This window comes from Rhinopithecus bieti, unplaced genomic scaffold (genome assembly GCF_001698545.2).
Source record: "Rhinopithecus bieti isolate Rb0 unplaced genomic scaffold, ASM169854v2 scaffold_947, whole genome shotgun sequence".
Taxonomy (NCBI): Eukaryota; Metazoa; Chordata; class Mammalia; order Primates; family Cercopithecidae; genus Rhinopithecus; species Rhinopithecus bieti.
The window spans coordinates 6,513,353-6,539,879 of NW_016803664.1; the positions used below are offsets into that span (position 1 = coordinate 6,513,353).

At 38.6% G+C, this 26,527-nt stretch overlaps 1 protein-coding gene across 1 annotated transcript in view; it reads left to right on the forward strand.

The window, feature by feature from the left end:
• Positions 1-26,527, forward strand: part of ANK2 (ankyrin 2) — a 241,025-nt gene that overhangs the window by 210,521 nt on the left and 3,977 nt on the right. Inside the window, 11 exon segments of the mRNA XM_017847754.1 lie at positions 11-1,460; positions 1,462-6,206; positions 7,739-7,813; positions 10,282-10,413; positions 11,981-12,124; positions 14,472-14,757; positions 16,436-16,727; positions 20,013-20,096; positions 20,208-20,372; positions 21,726-21,908; positions 24,719-24,810. Of these exon segments, the coding sequence (XP_017703243.1) occupies positions 11-1,460; positions 1,462-6,206; positions 7,739-7,813; positions 10,282-10,413; positions 11,981-12,124; positions 14,472-14,757; positions 16,436-16,727; positions 20,013-20,096; positions 20,208-20,372; positions 21,726-21,908; positions 24,719-24,810 (7,648 nt within the window).

Genomic DNA, 26,527 nt, shown 5'->3' on the forward strand with positions numbered 1-26,527 from the left:
CACATCAAAGATGATGAGACAGAATCTACAGAAACATCTGTCCTGAAAAGTCACCTCGTTAATGAAGTTCCTGTCCTAGCAAGTCCGGACTTGCTCTCTGAAGTTTCTGAGATGAAACAAGATTTGATCAAAATGACCGCCATCTTGACCACAGATGTGTCTGATAAGGCAGGTTCTATTAAAGTGAAGGAGCTGGTGAAGGCTGCTGAGGAAGAGCCAGGAGAGCCTTTTGAAATCGTTGAAAGAGTTAAAGAGGACTTAGAGAAAGTGAATGAAATCCTGAGAAGTGGAACCTGCACAAGAGATGAAGGCAGTGTGCAGAGCTCTCGGTCTGAGAGAGGATTAGTGGAAGAGGAATGGGTTATTGTCAGTGATGAGGAAATAGAAGAGGCTAGGCAAAAAGCACCTTTAGAAATCACTGAATATCCATGTGCAGAAGTTAGAATAGATAAAGAGATAAAAGGAAAAGTAGAGAAAGACTCAGAGCAGCTACAGACAGTTCAAGATAAGGCAGGGAAGAAATGTGAGGCTCTGGCTGTTGGCAAGAGCTCTGAAAAGGAAGGGAAAGACATACCCCCAGATGAGACACAGAGTACACAGAAACAGCACAAACCAAGCTTGGGAATAAAGAAGCCAGTAAGAAGGAAATTAAAAGAAAAGCAGAAACAAAAAGAGGAAAGTTTACAAGCTAGTGCAGAGAAAGCTGAACTTAAAAAAGGTAGTTCAGAAGAGTCATTAGATGAAGACCCAGGTTTAGCCCCTGAACCTCTTCCCACTGTCAAGGCCACATCTCCTTTGATAGAAGAAACTCCCATTGGTTCCATAAAGGACAAAGTAAAGGCCCTTCAGAAGCGAGTGGAAGATGAACAGAAAGGTCGAAGCAAGTTGCCCATCAGAGTCAAAGGCAAGGAGGATGTGCCAAAAAAGACCACTCACAGGACACATCCAGCTGCATCACCCTCTCTGAAGTCAGAGAGACATGCACCAGGGTCTCCCTCCTCTAAAACAGAAAGACACTCTGCTCTTTCCTCTTCTGCAAAAACTGAAAGGCACCCTCCAGTATCACCATCAAGTAAAACTGAGAAACACTCACCTGTGTCACCCTCTGCAAAAACGGAAAGACATTCACCTATGTCATCTTCGAGTAAAACTGAGAAACACTCACCTGTATCACCCTCGACAAAAACTGAAAGGCACTCCCCTGTGTCATCTACAAAAACAGAAAGACACCCACCTGTTTCACCTTCAGGCAAAACAGACAAACGTCCACCTGTATCGCCCTCCGGGAGAACAGAAAAACACCCGCCAGTATCGCCTGGGAGAACAGAAAAACGCTTGCCTGTTTCACCGTCCGGAAGAACGGACAAGCACCAACCTGTATCAACAGCTGGGAAAACCGAAAAGCACCTGCCTATGTCACCTTCTGGCAAAACAGAAAAGCAACCGCCTGTATCCCCACTTCAAAACAGAGAGGATCGAAGAAACCATGTCTGTTCGGGAGCTGATGAAGGCTTTCCAGTCAGGTCAGGACCCTTCTAAACATAAAACTGGACTCTTTGAGCACAAATCAGCAAAACAAAAGCAGCCACAAGAGAAAGGTAAAGTTCGGATAGAAAAAGAAAAGGGGCCGATACTAACCCAGAGAGAAACTCAGAAAACAGAGAATCAGACAATCAAACGAGGCCAGAGACTCCCAGTAACGGGCACGACGGAATCCAAAAGAGGAGTTCGTGCTTCCTCTATAGGAGTTAAGAAAGAAGATGCAGCTGGAGAAAAGGAGAAAATTCTCAGCCACAAAATACCTGAACCTGTTCAGTCAGCACCTGAAGGAGAAAGCCACAGAGAGAGCGAAGTCCCCAAAGAAAAGATGGCTGATGAGCAGGGAGACATGGATCTCCAGATCAGCCCAGATAGGAAAACCTCCACTGACTTCTCTGAGGTCATTAAGCAAGAGTTGGAAGACAATGACAAATACCAACAATTCCGCCTGAGTGAGGAGACAGAAAAGGCACAGCTTCATTTAGACCAAGTACTCACTAGTCCTTTCAACACGACATTTCCACTCGACTACATGAAAGATGAGTTCCTTCCAGCTCTGTCTTTACAAAGTGGTGCTTTAGATGGCAGTTCTGAAAGCCTAAAGAATGAGGGGGTAGCTGGCTCCCCGTGCGGCAGTCTGATGGAGGGGACCCCTCAGATTAGTTCAGAAGAAAGCTATAAGCATGAGGGCCTAGCAGAGACCCCTGAGACAAGCCCAGAAAGCCTTTCTTTCTCACCAAAGAAAAGTGAGGAGCAAGTTGGGGAAACAAAGGAAAGCACCAAGATAGAAACCACCACAGAAATTCATTCAGAGAAAGAGCATCCCACAACCAAAGACATTACTGGTGGTTCTGAAGAGCGAGGTGCCACAGTCACTGAGGTCTCAGAGACCTCTACTGAGGGTTTTCAGAAAGAGACCACTCTAGGCTCTCCCAAAGACACAAGCCCTGAAAGAAAAGATGATTGCACAGGCAGCTGTAGTGTAGCATTAGCTAAAGAGACACCCACAGGACTGACTGAGGAGGCAGCCTGTGATGAAGGTCAACATACCTTTGGTAGTTCAGCCCACAAGACACAAGCTGATAGTGAGGCTCAGGAATCCACAGCCACCTCAGATGAGACAAAGGCCTCGCCGCTGCCTGAGGCTTCTGTAAAGACAGATACAGGAACTGAATCAAAGCCTCAGGGAGTCATTAGAAGTCCCCAAGGGTTAGAACTTGCACTCCCTAGCCGAGATAGCGAAGTCCTCAGTGCTGTGGCTGATGACTCATTAGCAGTGAGCCACAAAGACTCTCTGGAAGCCAGCCCTGTGCTAGAAGATAACTCTTCACACAAAACCCCTGATTCTCTGGAGCCAAGTCCTCTGAAAGAATCCCCTTGCCGTGACTCTCTGGAAAGCAGCCCTGTTGAACCAAAGATGAAGGCTGGAATTTTTCCAAGTCACTTTCCTCTTCCTGCAGCTGTTGCCAAAACAGAACTCTTGATGGAAGTAGCCTCTGTGCGGTCCCGGCTACTCCGAGACCCTGACGGCAGTGCTGAGGATGACAGTCTTGAGCAGACATCGCTCATGGAGAGCTCAGGGAAGAGTCCCCTTTCTCCCGACACCCCCAGCTCTGAAGAAGTCAGCTATGAGGTTACACCCAAAACCTCAGATGTAAGTACACCAAAACCAGCTGTGATTCATGAATGTGCAGAGGAGGATGATTCAGAAAATGGGGAGAAAAAGAGGTTCACACCTGAAGAGGAGATGTTTAAAATGGTAACCAAAATCAAAATGTTCGATGAACTTGAACAAGAAGCAAAGCAGAAAAGGGACTACAAAAAAGAACCCAAACAAGAAGAATCCTCTTCATCCTGTGACCCAGATGCAGACTGTTCAGTAGATGTGGATGAACCGAAACATACGGGCAGTGGGGAGGATGAAAGTGGTGTCCCTGGGTTAGTAACTTCAGAGAGCAGGAAGGTGTCTTCCTCCTCAGAAAGTGAACCTGAGCTGACACAGCTAAAAAAAGGTGCTGACTCAGGCCTCTTACCAGAACCAGTGATTCGAGTACAACCTCCTTCACCACTTCCATCAAGCATGGACTCCAATTCCAGTCCAGAAGAAGTACAATTCCAGCCTATCGTTTCCAAACAATATACTTTCAAGATGAATGAAGAGACTCAGGAAGAGCCAGGTAAATCAGAAGAAGAAAAAGATTCTGAATCCCATTTAGCTGAAGACAGTCATGCTGTTTCCACTGAAGCTGCAGATAATTCTTTTGATAAGCTAAACAGAGACACTGATCAGCCAGAAATCTGTGGTGGCCATGGATGTGAGGCCATGAGTCCTAGCAGCTCAGCTGCTCCTGTCTCTTCAGGTCTGCAGAGTCCAACTGATGATGATATTGATGAACAGCCAGTAATCTTTAAAGAATCGTTAGCTCTCCAAGGCAGTCATGAAAAAGACACAGAGGGAGAAGAGCTTGATGTTTCTAGAGCAGAATCTCCACAAGCAGATTGCCCCAGTGAAAGCTTTTCACCTTCGTCCTCTTTGCCTCATTGTTTGGTATCTGAAGGAAAAGAGTTAGATGAAGACGTATCCACCACATCTTCTATTCAAAAAACAGAAATCACAAAAACTGATGAAACATTTGAGAACTTACCAAAGGACTGCCCCACTCAAGACTCATCCATTACTACTCAAACAGATAGATTTTCCATGGATGTTCCTGTGTCCGACCTAGCTGAGACGGATGAAATCTATGATCGCCAAATAACTAGCCCTTATGAAAATGTCCCTTCCCAATCTTTTTTCTCTAGTGAAGAAAGCAAAACCCAAACAGATGCAAATCACACCACAAGTTTTCACTCTTCTGAAGTGTATTCTGTTACCATCACATCCCCTGTTGAAGATGTTGTGGTGGCAAGCTCCTCTAGTGGAACTGTTTTAAGCAAAGAATCTAATTTTGAGGGCCAAGACATAAAAGTGGAATCCCAACAAGAAAGTACCTTGTGGGAAATGCAATCAGACAGTGCCTCTTCATCTTTTGAGTCTACTATGTCAGCTACAACAGCAGTTGTTGGTGAACAAATAAGCAAAGTCATTATCACAAAAACTGATGTTGATTCTGATTCTTGGAGTGAAATTCGGGAAGACGATGAAGCCTTTGAGGCTCGTGTGAAAGAGGAAGAACAAAAGATATTTGGTTTGATGGTAGACAGACAATCACAGGGTACCACCCCTGACACCACTCCTGCTAGAACCCCAACTGAAGAGGGAACCCCAACAAGTGAGCAAAACCCATTTCTGTTTCAGGAAGGAAAATTGTTTGAAATGACCCGAAGTGGTGCCATTGATATGACCAAAAGGTCCTATGCAGATGAAAGTTTTCACTTTTTCCAAATTGGTCAAGAATCCAGGGAAGAGACTCTCTCTGAAGATGTGAAAGAAGGGGCTACTGGGGCTGAGCCCTTACCGCTGGAGACATCAACTGAATCACTAGCACTTTCAGAATCAAAAGAAACAGTGGATGATGAGGCAGACTTACTTCCAGATGACCTGAGTGAGGAAGTAGAGGAAATACCTGCTTCGGATGCTCAGCTTAACTCTCAAATGGGGATTTCAGCCTCCCCTGAAACACTGACAAAAGAGGCTGTTAGTGTAGGGACCAAGGACCTCCCCACCATGCAAACGGGTGATATATCTCCTCTGTCTGGTTTAAAGCAGATATCCTGCCCCGACTCTTCTGAACCAGTTGCACAAGTCCAGTTAGATTTTTCCACAGTCACCAGGTCTGTTTATTCAGATAGGGGTGTTGATTCTCCCGATTCTTCCCCAGAAGAACAGAAATCAGTAATCGAAATTCCTACTGCACCCATGGAGAATGTGCCTTCTACTGAAAGCAAATCTAAAATTCCTGTAAGGACTATGCCCACTTCCACCACAGCACCTCCATCTGCAGAGTATCAGAGTTCCCTTTCTGAAGATTTGCTATCCAGTGTAGATGAGGAAAATAAGGAGGATGAAGCAAAACCAAAGTCCAAACTCCCTGTCAAAGTACCCCTCCAAAGAGTTGAACAGCAGCTCTCAGATCTAGACACCTCTGTCCAGGAGACAGTGGCTCCTCAGGGACAGGACATGACAAGCATCGCACCAGATACTAGAAGCAAATCTGAATCTGATGCTAGTTCTTTGGACTCAAAGACCAAATGCCCAGTAAAAACCAGAAGTTACACTGAGACAGAAACAGAGAGCAGAGAGAGGGCAGAGGAACTTGAGTTAGAATCAGAAGAAGGGGCCACAAGACCAAAGATACTTACATCCCGATTGCCAGTTAAGAGCAGAAGCACCACATCTTCCTGCAGGGGGGGCACAAGCCCCACAAAAGAAAGTAAAGAGCATTTCTTTGACCTTTACAGAAATTCCATAGAATTCTTTGAGGAGATTAGTGATGAGGCTTCCAAGTTAGTGGATAGGCTGACACAGTCAGAGAGGGAGCAGGAACTAGTTTCAGACGATGAAAGTAGTAGTGCCCTGGAAGTATCAGTAATTGAAAATCTGCCACCTGTTGAGACCGAGCACTCAGTTCCTGAGGACATCTTTGACACAAGGCCCATTTGGGATGAGTCTATTGAGACTCTGATTGAACGCATCCCTGATGAAAATGGCCATGACCATGCTGAAGGTATTTGCCAGCCACTGGGATTCCCTGTGCTACGCATGTCATAAAATTGATATAGTTTTTTTGTATGTTTGTTTTATTTGATGATTTGTGTCTCATTTTCTTTAAGCTTTCTGTAGTGGCTAATGTGTTTGTGTAAGCCCTTTGTGTTTTGTGCTTTCTTTGTATACTCTTGTCTAAGAAAACAATCTCAAGATTGAGTAATGAGAATGCTTATGGAAAACATAAACATAATAACCAGGCAACAGTGATCTTGCCTTTCTTTAGCCTCTGCACGTAATAAGGCCATGCGAGCTTTGAGTTTTGTTGTTCTGAAGTCCCAAGCTTAGACTCAAATTAAGCACTTTTGCACATGAATATATTGTATTTTGTTTCATAGTATGAAGACTCATTGCTTTTCTTCTTACCTTTGCATACTTTAAAATAATTTTTACTTACAATTTTGTAATCATTAGGAAGCCATTTGCTTGAGAAGATTTCACATAACATGAAATTCTAATTGTTGTGGATCTGTTTTTGATTCAGAAAGGTTGGATTTCAGATACCATTGGTAAATACTTTAAGCAAACAAACCTAAGGTAAAAATATGCTTTTCATTTATGTGGTAGATGGATGGAGAATGTACTCTAATTAGATGCAGCAGACAACAAAAACTCAAACTTTGCACAGTTTAAGTTGACTGTGAGGGGACGATGGCTCTTTGACTTATGAAAAAGGAAACCATAGATGGCTTTGAAAAGTAGCCTGTGTTCTTCCAATATCTCTACAATGAAGACTGTCATTCTTAAATTGAGGTTATACAAAATTTCCTATACCATGGTCTAAAATGATGCCCATCAATCAGTGGGAGTTAAACATGAATGGGAAAATTATAGTTTATAAGGGTGAGTAGTATATAAGCTTAATAGCAAGAAGGCAGAAACTTTGCCCCAAAGACATATATGCATACAGATACAATATACACATATAAATGCATATGCTTTTATCCCTGTTTCTCCAAGGTCACCAGGACCAAATGCTGTTTCTGGCCACACTAATCAGGATGGCCTGATCAACTCATGATCAACATCTCTTGTGAATCCCTGCTGTGTTTCCTTTCAGAAATGACCTAGAAAAGATCTATCCCTCCACAAGCAATAATAGGAGGTCCTAGCCAATTGCTTCACTTCTGCATCCCATTTATGATTTCTCTGGTGTTTCATGAACAAGATGGTGGTCTTCTTGGTGGGCAGTATTCTCTCCAATAATTTAAAAGAAAAGTCATAAGATTAGTAGAAATCAGCAACTTATATAATTATGTCTAGTAACTAGTCTTGATTAAAGAGATATGGAAGCAGATGGTTTTCATGATTCATATTAGATCTATTCCCCATTCCACCCCGGAAATCAGACATTCAATATGATCTGAAATGTAGTATCTAGTTTGTGCTTTCAAATATTTGGAGAAGTGACTTCCTTTCTTTGAATGAATCAGTACTGTGGTTCCTCTCCTGTCATAGACAATCTTTGGCCATTCTGTTTTTGACCTTCTCCAGATCCACAGGATGAGCAGGAACGGATCGAGGAAAGGCTGGCTTATATTGCTGATCACCTTGGCTTCAGCTGGACAGGTAAAAAGAATGTGACCCAGGTTTTCAACAAAACCTGACATAGATGCATCAGTCAAGTGTCATTCACAGCATAAAAGGTACCCCCCGCTTTCTTGAGAAAGAATATATGAAAAGAAGAATAAACTAAGTACTAGAAAACCTGGGCTCTGCATCAGCTAATGGTATATATGGCCCAGGGCAGGCCTTTTATCATTTCTGAGATTTAGAATAATATAACTTTCCATTAGAAGATTTAGAGAATATACCCACCTTCAGGAACCTCCTTTGGCAGTTGTGAATATCTAAATTTGGGGGAGATTATTATATTTCAAGATAATTTTAGATGTAATTTTATCATATTTAATGTGAGATTTAACCAAGGCTCCTTCTTTTATATATCTTATGTCAAAAATCTTCATAGTAGACAACACTAAAATTTGCTTTAAGTGTTAAAACACACATGAATGAGATATTTCACTAACATTTTGAGAGATGAGAGTGTTTATGTGTAGAATTTTATGTTAATTTATTAAGGAAAAGTTAATTCTAAAATCAATATACTTTATTTACACATTATGATTTGTAGGTTTTAAAAACTATACATTTTCATCTACCTGTGACTTAACCTATTAAAACAAGATTGTCAGTCTCGGCTTTTTTGTTTTAGTCTTTTTTTTTTTTTTTTTTTTTTTTTTTAAATATCACTTGTTGACTAACTTCAAGAGATAAACATGTAAAATAATATTCTTCTCCTTTTCCATTTCTTAGATTTGGTGATGAATAGGAGCCCATAATACTCATAAAGATAACTGATAATTTAGAGTACATGACTGAAAACAGGAGAAGTGGCCACTTTCTCACTTTTAATAATCTTAAAGTAATTCTTACATACTGATCAGACTTAACTAATTTGGGGATTTAGGGGAGAAAATGATGCCAAACTATCCCTGATTGCCTTACTAGATAACATTCAGAATTATTTATTTTGCTCTTTAAATATCTTTGTATCCATACCTACATAGTAAATGCAATATGTATATATTTGGTAAAAATTCACATCCTACCACCATATAGAATGACGTAAAATGAAAAGTAAATATGACTCTCACACCTACATCTGTCTTCTAGCCGTGTGCCTCAGAAATAACTGCTAATACCTTCTCATGCGTTTAGAAAAAGTATACAGTGCCTATATTTATGCCTATTATTTAAAAGTAAGAAAAGTTTTACTGAATAATATTCCTCATAAATAGTGTTAACATATACATATGTATTTCATTCTTTTAAGTGGGTAGGTATTTAATTCCACTATATGGAGGTTCCATAATTTTATCAATGGCCTTTGTTGATGGGCTTTAGGTGGTTTCCTGGTGATGGCAGTAAATATTCTTGTGCTTTGGTATATTTTTGTGAGTATATCTATAGGGCATATTATAAGTAGAATTGCTGGGAAAAAGATACATATATTTTTAATTTTGAAAGATATTGTCAAATTGCTTTCAAAAGAAGTCACCCCATTTACACACCCACACACGCACACCCCATAATGTATAAGCATCCATATGTAATTTTTTTTGTTTGTTATTTTGTTTGTTTTGTTTTGTTTTATTTTATTGAGACAGGATCGTGCTCTGTTGCCTAGGCCAGAGTGTAGTGGCACAATCATAGCTCACTGTAACCTCAAACTCGCAGGCTCAAGTGATCCTCCTGGCCCAGCCTCCTGAATAGCTAGAACCTCAGGCAAACACTACCATACCCAGCTAATTTTTTAAAATTATTTTTTGTAGAAATGGGGTCTCACTATATTGCCCAGGCTAGTCTTGAGCTTCTGGCCTCAAGCAGTCCCTACCACCTCAGTCTCCTAAAGTTCTAGGATTACAGGCATGAGCTACTGGGCCCACCCAACCTATATGGAATGTTAATAGTAGAATTCAAAGGAAAACCTTGTGTCTTCTTCCCTGGATCAGTTAATGCTTCCTCGACCTCTTATTCACCTGACATGAAGTCAAAGACAGGCATTTATCCAACCACCATAATATAGCCACAGCTAGTATTTATCAAAGTATCCAGAAACAGGATTTATAATACTCAAAACATCACCTATGTTAATTAAAGGGAGAAATGTTTTCTTTCTCTTGTTATCAGTCATTTATTTTCCATTATCTTGCTTAAAAGCATAAGCAAGTATTAATGATCTCGTTTTCATTTTGGAATCAAATGGGCCTGAATTATGCATATCTTATCATCACTGCCTCATACTTATTTTCACTATGCAGTGATCAATTCTATACCCAGTTTTAGGGAAAAAAATCCACAATTAGTACTAGAAGAACAAAGGCACATAAGAGTCACTTCTAATATGTAGAAATTAAAGAACCCAAATACTCACCACAATATAAAGAACACATCATTTACAAAATTACAAAACAAGGTATAGAGACTGAAACCTTGAAGTTAATGTGTTTACAAAGTAGTATTTTATCTTCTAGAATTAGCAAGAGAACTGGATTTCACTGAGGAGCAAATTCATCAAATTCGAATTGAAAATCCCAACTCTCTTCAAGACCAGAGTCATGCACTGTTGAAGTACTGGCTAGAGAGGGATGGGAAACACGCTACAGGTAAGTGGGGAACTATATGTGTGTTGGGCTAAAGTTAGACATGTCTTACTCAACAACTGCATCTTGCAAATTCAGTAAAACAGTAAAGAAGCAAATGCCATTAATCCACAGTACAGCAGGTCCTTGAGTAATACCATTTTGTTCAATGTCATTTCCTTATAACGTTGATGAGAAAAAAGAATTAATTCCCAGCAAGGCCTCTCTCTGTGTATAGTTTATGTATCCTCCCCGTGTCCGTGTGGCTTTTTCCCCAGTACTCCAGTTTCCTTCCACATCTCAAAGATGTGTATATCAGTTTCATTGGTGTTTCTACATTTTCCCAGTCTGAGTGAGTGTGGGTGTGTGTGAGTGCCCCCTGCAATGGGATGGCATCATCTCCCAGGTTGGTTCCCATGCAAAGTGCTCTGAGCTGCTGGGTTAAGTTCCAGCCACTTGAGACCCTGAACTGAGTAAGGGGATTGGGAAAAGAATGAATGAATACAAATTATTGTCAAATAAAAATGTGTACAGTGTATGATAATTATACATGTGCATGAAATAAATGATGCCTTAGGAAAGTACTCAGTGAGCCCACCATATGTGTTATTGTTTGTTTACGAATGGCATGGTGGGAGGAGGTGCTCCTTACAATTTTCACTTTGCGAAGATTTATTCCTTGATTGAACCTCACCACCACTATGACCGCCATCACTCACTGGTTCCTCAAAAATTGAATAATTATCTTACTTATGTTTATTAGTCTTTCTTAAATGTATGTGTAACTCACTTTCACTTCAGTGTTTAATATTAAAAGTATTTGGGGTTTTATTTTGAAGTTTGGCCATGTTTTTGTGACCAGAACATTGTTTTCTAAGAATCTGTCAATGATGTTGAGTGAGAACTTAGTGAACTACTATAAGCTAATGAGAACAAGCTACTGTCACTTCTAAAGCATGCATGTTGCATAAAAACTCTTGCACAATATGTGTATGAACAGCATTAAATAACAGCCCTCGCTTCTAACAGTAATGTTATTCAAACCGCAATATTTTTTAAATATTGATAAGTGGACACAATTGCTTTATTTAGCATTGTTTCACTGGCAGTGCATTACTTTCTGTTTCTGCTTCCTTTACTCATAAATAACATCCAGTCTATATTTATCATTCCTTTTCTTTACATTCTTCTGAGTAGGATTGTCAGATTTTGCAAATAAAAACAGAAGTGCGCCCAGTTAAATTTAAGTTTTAAGTGGTCAGCAAATACATTTTTAGCATAAGCATGTCCCATGTGATATTTGGGGCATATTTATACTAAAGAAGTATTTGTTTTTTATCTGAAATTCAGGTATGGCGGGTGTCCTGTATGTTACCTGACAATTCTACTTTTAGGACTTGTGCCCATGCTGTGCCACTTTTTTAAATATGCATATCTCTTTTGTCTGTTGGCTTATTTTTACAAAGACTTTTAATTAGGCTTTGATTTTTTTTTCTGTACAGATATCAAAAATTGAGTGAGGCAGTTAAATGAAAGAGATTTCTAAGAGTACCTCTCAGAAGTAATAAATGCTCTTTCTCTAATGTGTCAGATACGAACCTCATTGAATGTCTCACCAAGATCAACCGAATGGATATTGTTCATCTCATGGAGACCAACATAGAACCTCTCCAGGAGCGCATCAGTCATAGTTATGCAGAAATTGAACAGACCATTACACTGGATCATAGTGAAGGTCAAACTGTGTGTGTGTGTCTATGTGTGTGTGTGTGTATGTATTGTGTCTGTGTGGTTAATTGAGGCACTGGACCTACTGTCTTTTTTTTTTTTTCCAGAAGGTAGACCATGGCCTATGGTGATCATATGTTCTTTTCCTTGCTACCCTGAAGCTTTCCTCCCTGTTTTACACACCCTCCCACCTCCACTTCATGCTCATTCTTTGTTATTTCACAAATAACAAAATGATCCATTGAATTCCCTTTCCTCAGTTCCATGGTGGCACTTCTTACACTTGTATTTTTTTATGCTACCTTAGCCACGCATTTCTAGGCTCACAACTAGGACTATATCACTACCAGTGACTGTACATTTCCTCTTTTACTTCTGCACCAATAGTGCTTCAGACCCTCGGGGACCTCCAGCCATTGGCCCTACCACATTTTCAGTATTAAAGTTTCCCTAACCTGTTCTCATTTGTTTGTGGTCTCTAATACTGTTTTTTTTTTTTTTCCTCTCTCTCTCTTATCTCTATTTTACATGTTGTCTTCTTCCTTCAAACCTCCAACACTGTCTCTTTTCTTTATTTATACCCAGCTGATGACCAGGCTTCCTATTTCTTAGAAAATATAGGAATAATCAGAAGCAAATGTCTATATTTTTCCACCACAAATCTACCAACACGAGTGCATCTCAATACATGTACTTACTCTACCTTCCATCCTATTAAAATGGATAAAACTTCCTCACTTTGCTAAAGCTATCATCTCTTGTTTTGTACTAGATTTCATCTCCTTTTACCCAATCAGAGACTCCATTCCTGCAAGTATCCATTTTGGCTTCCTACCACTAGACCATACCCAACAGCATTAAACCATGCTTTAATAGATCCCATCTTTAAAAACAAAACAAAGCAAATAACTCCTTTTACCCTACATGTCCCCCCTGTATTACTGCTGTTACTCTATCCATTTCATAGGAAATCTCTTAAAGGAATAGTTTGAATTTCTTGTCTCTTGCTTCCTCTCTTCCCATTCCTTCTAGAACTCTCTGTAATTCACTCTAATCAGTCTTATAAAATTCACCTATTGTTTCCTCATTGTCAAGTCTAGCAGGCAGTTCTTATTCTTCAACTTACTTTGCCACTGAGTAACATTTGACACGAATAGTGAAGCCTTTCTTCTTAAAACATTTTCTTTACTTAAATTTCATGACATTCTCGCTTCTTTTTCTTCTTCTTTTTTTTTTTTTCTACTTTACTGGCTGTTTCTCCTCACTCTTTTTTTTCTGTGGCAGTTTACTTCTCATGGATATGAATGATGACGTATCTTAGTGTTGGGCAAGAGCCTCACAGCTTGTCCTCATCTCCCACCTCTCTCCTTATCGCACTGGTCCTGCACGCCTGGCCTCCTTGCCATTCCTCTGCATTCTCCTGTTTCAGGGCCCTGGTATTTTCTGCTTCCTCCACCCTAGCATGTTCTTTCCTTAGATCAACATATACCTTTTTCTCTCACTTTATTTAGGTCACTGCTCAAATGTCACCTCCTAAGCAGAGCCTTTCCTGACAAGTCTATTTAAAATACTAGCCCCATTTATCCTCTACCTTTATCCTGGTTTGCTTTTCTCCCAATATTTATCATAAATATATATCTGCAGAGATGCAAGTTCAGTGAGGACAGAAGCTTTTTCTATCTTGTTCACTGCTACGTATCCAGCATCTAAGCAGCACATACTACGTAGTTGATGCTCAATATATATCTGTTGAATAAGGGAGTCAATAGATGAATGCCAGTCACTCCTCTGCTAAACATCTTTCAATGACTCCTCATTTCCCTGGATATAATGAAATTCCTTAGCCTGTCATACAAGACTCTACATAAAAAGAGTACTATCCTCATAGGCTAGAGTGAGGATTAAACAAGTTAATACTTGCAGCGCACTTGGAACGGTGCCTAACACAGAATAAATTTTCAGTATGTATTAGCTATTATTTGTTATGATGATTATTAACTGTACTCTTCTTACTCTTCAGATTCTGTGCTTTGACTATCTCAGTTCATTCCCACTTACCATTAGGTCTCCTTGGCATGTAGCACACTCTGCATTTTCTTTCCAAATTCTAACCCCATGTTAGGTGCTCCCACACTCATTGACTGGCACCTATGACCCAGTTGCTCTGCATTGGAATTGACTCTTACTTGCATGGACTCTTCTACATGATCAGTATCTTGAAGGTGGATGCAGTGTCTTCTTCATCTTTGTAATCCATCAGCCCATCTCAGGATGTAGCACATAGTAGTTACTTAATAAATATCCATTCAATATAGGTAAGCTTCAACTAAATACTTAAATCATTCTCCCTTTAGGGTTCTCGGTACTTCAAGAGGAGTTATGCACTGCACAGCACAAGCAGAAAGAGGAACAAGCTGTTTCTAAAGAAAGCGAGACCTGCGATCACCCTCCTATCGTCTCAGAGGAAGACATTTCTGTTGGTTATTCCACTTTTCAGGATGGCATCCCCAAAACTGAGGGGGACAGCTCAGCAACAGCACTGTTTCCCCAAACTCACAAGGAGGAAGTTCAACAGGATTTCTCAGGGAAAATGCAAGACCTGCCTGAAGAGTCATCTCTGGAATATCAGCAGGAATATTTGTGAGTTTCCAAAGAAGGCCTGTCAAATGTAATACCAAAGAAACAGGCTAATGTGGATGCCAGGCATATATAAGCATAATTAGTTTTTAAATAATTTTAAAATGACCCTACCAGTCACAAGTGCCAGAGCTGAAGGAAAAACAAAAGCATTATCATGTAAGAGACATAATTGTGACACTGTTTGGGGCACAGACCTACAAGAACCAACTTCCAGAGCTGTGACTTTGAACAAGTCCTTAAGTGTTTTGAATCTCCATTTCCACATCTGTACATTATAGTAATAATACACACTTGACTCATCTCACAGGGTCAAAAGTGTGTTTATGAATGCTTGATCTAAACTATAAAATTCCCTGTAGATGACATGGCCATGACTTGTAATATTGCTGCACCTCATTTGCTCTGTAACACTTCAAATATGGAGCTCATCATGCCATTGCTGGTTAGGAGTGTGATCAATGATGATGTAGCTACCACAGCCAATGGTGCATTTCAACCAATGCACCATGAAGTGCATATGAGGGGACTAGCCATAAAAATATAAATGCAATGCAAACTAGCCACATAGAATAAAAGACTATTAAAATGAGTTGGAATAGAGTTGGGGTGGGAATAAAGATAAGTCTTATGAAGAGCTTCTGGCTGAAGGAAGCTGCAGAGCCTAATTCAGCTCAGAATTTAAATTCCGGCCTTTATGGAAGCCAAGGAGAAAGAGTTGTGTGATTGACATTGATTGTCCAGAAAAAGAAAACAAATTGTGAGAAAGGCCAACATATCCCTAAACCTGAAGTCTGAGAATAGGGTGTCATGAGATTGTATCAAAGCATTTCACTTGTCATTTGGTGAGTTTTGTGGTCACTGACCTGAGAAGAGGCTGAAATGGATAATGAAATTGTCTCTTCTTCTACTGAGCCACCCTTGCCCCATCAACCTGTAGGTTTTAAGGGTGAGCATAAAGAAAATATAAGTAAGAAGGAGAAGGACTAAGGAAAAGATGGGAAGAAGAGGAGAGGATAACAGAGAGACATTTTAGGCATTTAATATCTGTGGAGTGATAGATTGCACTAAATACCAAAAGAAGGCACAGAAAAGGCAGATAATCTTATTTAGCAGTTGAGGTTATCAAAGTTATATTGGAGTAACTCCAGACTATCAATGAAAAAAGGTTCCATGTCAACAGATGCCTCTATTATTAAATGAAACAGTTTTTCAGAGGTACAATAAGAATTTCCTTGTATTTATAGTTATGATAAGTATATTAACATAGGGATTTATTTAATTCTGCCAAATTTTGATTCTTGCTTCAAAAGCCTTATTAGCTACAAATACTTATGTAAAATTCATCGCATCCTCAATATCACCTTGAGTTATAAAAGAAAAGATGAAACTATAACTTATATACATTGTAGAGGTTGGGTAACTGTAATACATTTTAGGATAATTTTCATCTTTAGAATAATACGTCACTCTCTGCCAGTGCTAGATCTCAATGAGCTACAACTCTATATCTAGTCATATTATTTTTCTTCAAATGCCTTTCTTGGCCAAATGTACAAAAACTATTTTGACTCTCATAGACTATGGAAAAACCAGCTCCATCTTACTTTTCAATTTGCTTGCTTGAGCGGGAGGTGAAATGCAAATGTCCCTTAAGTCTCATTTGACTTTTTCATTCCAGTGTGACAACTCCAGGAACAGAAGCATCAGAGACTCAGAAGGCTACGACAATACCTGGCTCTCCCAGCAAGACACCTGAGGAAGTTAGCACCCCTCCAGAGGAGGACAGGCTGTACCTCCAGACCCCAACATCCAGTGAGCAGGGAGGCTCTCCCATCATACAAGAACCCGAAGAGCCCTCAGAGCACAGAGAGGAGAGCTCTCCTCAGAAAACCAGCCTTGTAATAGTGGAGTCTGCCGATAACCAGCCAGAGACCTGTGAAAGACTCGATGAAGATGCAGCTTTTGAAAAGGTAAGACATTCCTCTCCACTTTCTCGCCCACCTGTAACAAAGCTACAAATCTTCCAGTTTCCATTTCTCTGATAGTTTATTTTTTTCACTTCAAAACAAAAAAGTTAACCAAATTAATTAACCTGGCACATGGAAATCCTCAATCCCTTTTAAAATCTGAGAGTCGATTAATCTAGAAGAAATGGTGCACAGTTCCAGTGCTAGTGATTTGATCATAAGTCCTGATCTTATCACTGGAAAGTCTTTTGCTAAGAAAAATGAACACAGTGGTGAAACAATACATCTGGAGGAGCTTTTCAAAATTAGTAAACTTGGGCATGAAAGTTGGTGGCAGAGATTAACAGCAACAGGTAAGTCTGCCATGGGATGTGCTGGGACCAGCAGGCTTGTTAGATCTCTGGCCTGTCAGGTGATGAGCACGCAGACTGTGGATATTGGGTGGGGTTTAGCTGCCAAAATAAATTTTTCTCATTAGATGCAAGATGATTTCCAAGTTAGATTTTTTTTTTAAGATTTATTTTGGGAATGACTGAGAAAAAAATCATTGTACCTAAACTTACAGCAGTTTCTAAATGTACAAATGCCTGACAGTGGCATATTTCATAGCGCTTCCTTTGTCATTAAGTGAGTTTTAAAATTGTGAAAAGGGTTGGGGCCATATTAAGAAAGCAATCAACCATTGGCCGGGCACGGTGGCTCACACCTATAATCCCAGCACTTTGGGAGGCCGAGGCGGGCGGATCATGAGGTAAGGAGATCGAGACCATCCTGGGTAACATGGTGAAACCACGTCTCTACTAAAAATACAAAAAAATTAGCCAGGTGTGGTGGCGGGCGCCTGTAGTCCCAGCTACTCTGGAGGCTGAGGCAGGAGAATGGCGTGAACCTGGGAGGTGGAGCTTGCAGTGAGCTGAGATCCCACCACTGAGCTCCAGTCTGGGCGACACAGCAAGACTCCGTCTCAAAAAAATAAATAAATAAATAAATAAAATTTAAAAATAAAAAAAAGAAATTAATCAACCATTTATTCTCAAAATACAGTCTATATAGTTCACATACCTCAGAATTGATTGGAGAGCTTGATCCCTTCTCAGAAATCCTGAATTAGAATGAATCCCAGGGTAGGGAGAGAGAACAAGAATTTGCCTTTTAAATAACTCCCCAGAGGATTCTCAGCCACAAAAAAAGTATGAGAATCTGTTTGAATTAAACTTAATTTAATATAAATTAAATTAGATATTGTTTTTTCTTTTAAAAGTAATAGAATTCAAAACACTTTATATTTCAAAGTGTTTTAGAGAAACTTAGCAGTAAAAGAAGAGTTACGTGAAATAATTGAAATTTTGGGGAAAATAAAGTGAAACAGCATATCTTTGGGTTGAAGACACACATGTGTTTTTGTTCACTTTAAGAATGAGATCTGCTGCTAGGAATTGTCTGAAATCATAACTAAAATTAGGAAAGATTCAGGCGGATGAGAACTGTGTCCTGATTTTTGGCAGTTTTCTTAAATAATAAATTCATGCCATGAATGAATTTTTATTCCAAGTTTGCTTTTGCATAGAATTATTCATCTCTCAAATTCTTGGCTTGAATGAGTACTACTAAAAATGTTTCATACATGTTATCTGGGCTAAAAGTTACCAAATTTAGCCTAAGAATCCATAGACTTAGTGAAGTTAGACTTGAAACAATTATCTGGATAATACATATGTTTAATCTATACTAAAGGAATACATTTGTGTAAGTCATTCTGAATTTCACATAATTTATACAGGCCTGTTCAACTTATTCTTGATGAGTATCAGGCATTTCTTTTAAGTTTCCCATGTGGACCCTTATTTCTCATAACCCTAACTTGGGCATCCAATTTTAATCACTTTTCTTGCCAACCATATTTCTAGGCAGTAGATTCCTGATTGTATTTAAAATATAATTTGGTTTAGAATTTACATGTCTTCCTTTAGCAGAGACAAATGTAAACGTATAACTTGAGTTTTACAGTATGTTAAGTAGATCTGAGCTTTGTCTTTTTTAAAAACAAAATTTCTTTAGGGAACAGTAATTCAATATATGACTCCTAAGGTAATATGTGCTAAGCTAAAATTATGTTTCTTGCTTTATCTCTGGCTTTTGGCCAGAGCCCTAAAATACTATTGATCACTTTATCTCAAATTCCCCGCAAAATTATTCTAATACTATTCAAAGTCTGCCTTTTTTGATGCCAGGGAGATGCACTATTGGTTAGATAATAGCTACAGGAAACTTTGACTTCCTGCAAAAAGTTCTGCTAGAAACAGGGGATATTCCTATACCTTTGGGTGAATAATTCCAAGCCTAAGCACAAGCGTCAGTGGCTCATAAGTGTTTCCTGAACTGCTTAGGGTCTATGTTTACAGTCAGGCTTTTTTTTTTTAGGAGTTTAAGTAAAAGAAGTCACGTGAGTAAGCTGCTTATTATTTTGGAGAGATTTTGACAGATGAGTTCTCCAACAGCTCTCAGAATTCCAGAATTTTTTTTTCTTTCATTGAACAACAACAAAAAAAAAAAACAAAAGAAACCAAAACACTCTATTTTTTTGATGTCTGAGACCAGCACATACTTGTTTTCACCTCTACCAACTTGTCCACCAAAGACTCCATGAATAAAAGTTTCACAATACAATGTAAGCTAAAGAAGAAACCAGTAGTGAAGTCATTCCTTAGCATGTTAAACAAAGCAATGCTTCCATGCTTCCACCAGGAGCTAACAGAGGAATTAGGGGAGCTGGAGGCCAGCTCAGATGAGGAGGCGATGGTAACTACCAGGGTTGTCCGCCGGCGAGTGATTATTCAGGTACCCGCTGTTAAATTACTGCACGTCAGGGACAGTCCTGTCCCCATACCCTTAGAGAGTGATCAGCCTGGATCAATGAAGTCTTGGCATGTTCCTTAGGTAGTGCATGGCCATTCAAAAGCAGACCCCTTAACGCTCATAAGTTCTGTTTGCAAAGAAATGCAGTGGTAAGTAAGAGCAAGACTTGGCTTCTTCACTTCCACCCACCTCACCTCTCGCTTAACTATTTTTGTTGAAGTTTGATCTAACTTTGGTCAGATTCTCCTAAGCATGTTATTACCCACCTGCATTTTTCTTTTAAACAAACTGGTTGACAGGATTTTGTATCTCAGCAATGCTTCTCAGCATCGCCTTTGGTTTTCTAACATTCCTCACATTAGAAGCACTTGGGAGTAGTTCCTCAGAATTGGTGCCAAACAGTGCAGTGACCCTTTTCTCTCAACTGTTTAGGGAGACGATATGCCTGAAATACCCCCAGAAACAGTCACAGAAGAAGAATACATTGATGAGCATGGACACACCGTGGTAAAGAAGGTATTGTCTAGTATATCCTAACAGGCTTGATTACAAACTTCTGGTTTAAAATGTATCAGTTCCGTGGTACTGTCACACAAAAATAAGATACACAAATGAAATACGTTTCAGGTTACTAGGAAAATCATTAGGCGGTACGTATCCTCTGAAGGCACAGAGAAAGAAGAGATTATGGTGCAGGGAATGCCACAGGAACCTGTCAACATAGAGGAAGGGGATGGCTATTCCAAAGTTATAAAGCGTGTTGTATTGAAGAGTGACATCGAGCAGTCAGAGGTGAGACAACCTGATTCTCTAAAACCCATTTTATGGAGAGGAACAAAATAGAATTCAAAAAAGATGAATGAGATTGTTTATTCACATTTTCCTCACATCTCCCTTTTATATGGCAGTTTGCTTTTAGTTGCACGTTCAGTTTTTGTTTTCATGATTCTATGTGATTTTAAGACAGCCATCAGGGCATTATACTTCTAGGCATTATACTCATTGTATTTCTCGGCATTATACTCATTGTTTTGTTTGGTCTTTTAAAATATCTATTCTTTATTGAATTCATGGTTGACCACTGCAGAAATCCAAAAGTCAGATTTTGAAAGAATACAATTCTATTTGCTGGGCAAGCAGTATGCTGTGGAGAGACTGTGTAGAAATGCACTGTGGGGCTTGTGCCTGCTTGGCACACCAGCCTTCTGAAAGTCACTCTAGATAAATATTTGATATTCAGATTTCTGCATTGCAGAGTTGCTAAAATCAGGATCTAGAAACTCTTTGATTTATCCTTTTTGCTTTTTGTTTTTTGTTTTGAGACAGAGTCATACTCTGTCACCCAGACTGGGGTGCAGTGGCATGATCTCAGCTCACTGCAACCTCCACCCCCGGGTTCAAGCGATTGATTCTCTTGCTTCAGCCTCCTGAGTAGCTGGGATTACAGGCACCTGCCACCACGCCTGGATAATTTTTGTATTTTTAGTAGAGACAGCATTTCACCATGTTGGCCAGGCTGGTCTTGAACTCCTGACCTCAAATGATCCACCTGCCTCAGCCTCCCAAAGTGCTGGGATTACAGGCATGAGCCACTGCACCTGGCAATCTATACTTTTATTTATTTCTGTTTTACTTCCCTCTTTCAGGGACATATTTACTTGCTTTGACAACAATTTGTGAAATTCTCACTATTTTCCATTCATTCACATCCTCAAAATTTTATATTATACACATGAGATTCTCTAGAAATATACTTTTCAGTTTCTCATAGCTTTTAGAGCTCCTCCTTTGGGGGCTAATTTTATCTTCATAATGCCAAAAGAAATTATTTAAAAGTGAGAAGAGTTTTTTTCACATATTATTATGTCTGTATTACACTGAGCAGTTTCTTATTCACAAAACTAATAACTTTTTTGTTCAAATAACTAATTAAGTTTGCTTTGGTGTTGTGGAGATACAGTCATGATGTAGATATTACCAATAGGTTATAGTTTGTTTTTTTCTAACTCTGCTTCCCATTGCTGTTTTTTGGAAAGCCAGTATGTAACATTATAGTTTTGTCCTTTGTTTTTTAACATAGAAAAAAGTCATCATAGTTACATTTGGCAATCAGACATTGTCTATTGTGTGTCTTTCGATCATTAGGTCACTTTGTGTGAGCCCAGCATTTTGTCCAGTACCTCACAATTTCAGGCTGAGCCAGTGGAAGGCCGTAGAGTCAGCAAAGTTGTTAAAACAACTGTGGTACGTGGAGAAAGGATGGAGAAGCATCTGGGGGATTCTAGTTTAGCCACTGATCTTCCTTCAGCCAAAGATGACTTTGAAGAGGTATAGAAGCATCATCATTTTGTCTTTGTGTGTGTGTGTTTTATGTTGCTTTGCTTTTGAAAAGAAAATCATTTGTCATTGTGTCATTCCATACGTGAATTCATGGAAAGGTGCAAAATAATTCAAGAGGGTAGAACTCCTGTTTGAATAACTTGCAGAGTAATGTTTCCTCAAACTGTGGTGTTCATTGGTGTCACCTTAACAGCTTTTAGAAGTCCAGATAACTAGGATTTGCTTCTGCTGAATCAGACTCAGAATCTCTGAATCTGGGATATGATTATACATCTTGTTTAGAAGTCACAGAAGTGTCTTGCTTTGTCAATTAATAAGGGAAAGAAAGACATTGCAAATTATATTTGCTAGCCAATCTTTTCAGATATTATCTGTGATAGACCTTAAAGAAAATTCAGATCTATTCCATGTCCATAAAATTTAAAAGCATTTGCAATTATTTAAGTTCTGGTTTCCAACAATTAGAAAATGGGTCCACAGTAACAGATCCACAAACCCTTACTAAAATCCCCAAATTCTGAAAACCAAAACAAATTTTGTAAGTTAATTTGGAAGTAAAACTTGAAATAAATTGGCATGGAGCTATGCTGACATGAAGCTTTTTTATTCTACCTAGAGTGAATGTTTAGTGATAGAAAAATGTGTTTGATGGCAGGATGTCATCTTCACCTCCTCTGGGGTGTTAGTATTATACAGCACAGTCATGCATCGCTTAACCCACTTATGCCAGAGGTTGCAATTTTTTAAATTTTTGCATTAGTGAAAAATCAGACCTTGGTGATGACCTTGAGCAGCAGGATATAAATAACTTCCACATGCCTAGCGTTCACTAGGCATAAGTGGGTTTTAATGACAGGGATAGGTGCTGGGAAGTACATCGTTAGACAACTTTGTCATTGTGTGAACATCGTAGAGTGTCCTTACACAAACCTAGATGGCATAGCCTACTACACACCTAGGCTGTAAGGTACAACCTATTGCTCCTAAGCTACAAACCTGCACAGCATGTTACTGTGCTGAATACTGTAGGCAATTATAACACAATGGTAAGTATTTTCCTATCTAAAAATAGAAAAGGTTTAGTAGATATACAAAATAAAAGATTAAAAATGTTCTACCTGTATAGCATACTTACCATGGAGCTTGCAGGACTGGAAGTTGCTTTGGGTGAGTCAGTGAGTGAGTGGTGAGTGAATGTAAAGGCCTAGGACATTACTATACACTACAGTAGACTTTATAAACACTGTACACTTAGGCTATGTTTAAATTTTCCTTTAAGTTTTTAAAATCTTCTTTCTGCAATAATAAATTAGCTTACTGTAACTTTGACTTTATAAGCTTTTACATTTATTTTAACTTTTAACTCTTTTGTAATAACACAAGTTAAGATGCAAACATGTTGCACAGGTGCATTAAAAATTGTTTTTCTTCATATCCTTGTTCTATACACTTTTTTCTGCTTTTAATTTTTTAAATTTATTATTTGTTTCTACTTTTTTTTTTTTTTTTTTTTTTGCTAAAACAAAGACCTAAATATGTACATTAGCCTAGGCCTACACAAGGTCAGAATTATCAATATCACTGTCTTCGTCCTCCACATATTGTCCCGCTGGAAGGTCTTCAGGAGCAATAACACATAGATTTGTCATATCCTAAGAAAGCAGAGCTTTATTCTCCTTATTCTGTGATACCTCCTGAATCCTTGATAATTAAGATAATAAGTTAAGGATCCTTGATAATTAACTGTTTTTTAATAAGTAAAAGGAGTACACTTTAAAATAGTGATAAAAAGTATCACTTTTATAATACTTGATAATAAGTGACTGTTACTGATTTATGTATTTGCTATACATAGTAAATGTATTTATCATACATAAACCAGTAACATAGTCATTTATTATATTATCAAGTATTATGTACCCTACATAATTGTATGTGCTATGCTTTTATATGATTGGCAGCTTAGTAGGTTTATTTACACCAGCATCACCACAAACATCTGAGTAATACATTGCACCATGAAGTTAGAACAGCTATAGTGTTGCTAGGTGACAGGAATTTTTTAGCTGCATTATAATGTTATGGGACCATGTCATATATGCAGTCCATTTTTAACCAAAATGTCATTATGTAGCGTGTGACTGCATATGCATTATATTACCTTGCTAAAATCCAAAAGGGAAAAAAAATCTAAATTTTGAAACACATCTGGTCCCAAAGTTTTGACTAAGGGATCCTGGGCATGTGCAAACATCTACAAAGTGCTTTTGCTATTGGAACATTTTGACACTAAATGCTATATGTGTGTCCTCTACTATACGCATAATATATATTGAAATCATATATGAATTCATTGGAGTATTAAAAGCAAACCTTTTTAAATACTTTCAGTTTTCACATTTTGACAACTGGCAATCTTGAATGGTCAAAAATGAATTATCTATGTTATACTATTTGGGCCTTGTTTGCTTATTTTTGCCTCTGGTTATTGTATTCATCATTAAAATCTCCACTGTAAAAAGGAGTTGGGTGAAGCAAGGAGGAAATTGAAAGTCAATCCATATGGATGTTAGTTAGCAGCTTTTGTAAAGTAAAATAACAAATCTCCCACACAAATGAGAGAAACTAAAAGGACTTGTTAAATAAAACTCCAAACTTAAATCTGCTTCTAGGAATTGTATTTATTTATCCTTTCAAGTATATGTTTTCATACTGACTGTGAGTAAAGCAAAGCAATAGATTGTTTGAAAGTGTGTAGTTTATGATGAACTTTATCTTTTCTTTTCTTCTTACTTCAGGCTTTGAGTTACACAGGTAGCCACATGAAAGTCCACTTACCCAGTTTAGTAGAGAATGAAATCCTGAAAGAGGATGGATCGATAATTAAAAGGTTTGGGTTAGCATGGGGTGATGCTTTGCCAACTAACACCATAAAAATTTTTCCAATTTTAAGAAAAGAAGGAGAGAATCCCTACATCTACCCTAAAGCGGATAGAGAACTGCCTATATCATAAGGCTTTGGTCAAGTACTGGATCTATCAAAGTGTCATCCCTGAAGTCTCCTCTTGATACTTTAAACATAATACTAAGTCATAACAAGAATGAGACTCATGCTTATACAGTCTGATTCCTTGGGTTTTAGCAAGTCATCAACTTAGTTGAAGTCAGCCTGCTGGTATTCCATTGTGTTGACAGATTCAGAGAGCATAGGAAGAAGAATCTAATTGATAGATCACAAATTAATTTTGTGACCAGCTATATTCAGATCAATCTTAGTAAATCATTACTTTGAATGGTATGTGGTTTCTTTTAACGGCTGCTATATGATTCTGCACGTGAGTGGCAAATAACATAAGCATGAGTTTGATACCCATGAAACAAATGTACTTAGCAATGCTGAAACCTAGGGCTTTAGTGAGTTAAGCAAGTATCATGAAAGCAGTAAGCAGTACATTTTTATACTTATACAAGGGGGCTGACTGTGAGGCACACTGGTCTGCCCTGGTCTCTGTTATGGATTTGATGTATAAACTTGGGCACTGTTCCATAGATCTACTCTCACTTCTCACTGGTCCTCTAACAGCACTGTAAGTATTGAGATTAATAAAATGTGCTCAGCTTCTCAGTGAAAAGACACAATGGAAATCCAAGTTACCATCGTGCTTTTCACTTCATTGAAAAGGGGAGAAAGATTGTCATTCAGAGTATGCTACAAAACTATTTTAAGACTTTAGAACATAATAATTAGAACAGCAAAATTAAAGGTTCTGTCACAATTCCACCCTCCAATCAAATGGGAAAAGAGCAGCAGCTAGGAATTTAAAAGAGTGTAATTGCTCTCACAGAACTTAAAAAATGCTACGTGAATTAAGGGTAAAATGCCTTTTATATTCTCAACTTTTAAGTCTTTTATTCAGTTATTCAGATGAAACCACATAATCCACGCATGCCCTAACATCATGGGCTCTTCAAACTGGAATAGATTTAGAGATCAATTAATCCAAAGTTCTCAATTACGGCTGGTGAATTTGAAGCCAGGAATATAGACAACTCCATAGAGTTCCCACAGCTAGTTAGTTGTGGAAGCTAGTTAGTTACGGAACTCTATTTGTGATGTACAATGCCTTTTTATATACATTGTTAAAGACATCATATACATGTGTATATTCAGAAACACATTGGCCTACATTTGCCTGCACAGAATATCACAAAATGGCCTATAATGGAGGCTTGACCCCTGGCATCAATGCTATAAAGGCTTCTACTAACTCTTAGCAGAAATAGTCAGAAATGTGCCTTTTTGAAGAAAAAAAATGGTTGCTGAATATTTAGGAAAACATCAGATTTCAATCATTGGAATCAAATTTGACCTTTTCATCAGCAAGAACAAATTTAAGTTTGCTTCCAGATGCAGAACAATTCATATAGTATTAAAGAAAAAGGGAGAGTAGAAGAATGTTTGGGAAGAAGGAAGATGGAAACAAGGATGTCCAAAAAAAGCTGAAAGTATTTTGGCTGAAATAAGTTATTTTTTTAAAATCAGGATGATTGTAACAAATACATAGAGGTATTGGATAATGGCAGAACTTCCAGCTTCTTACACTGGA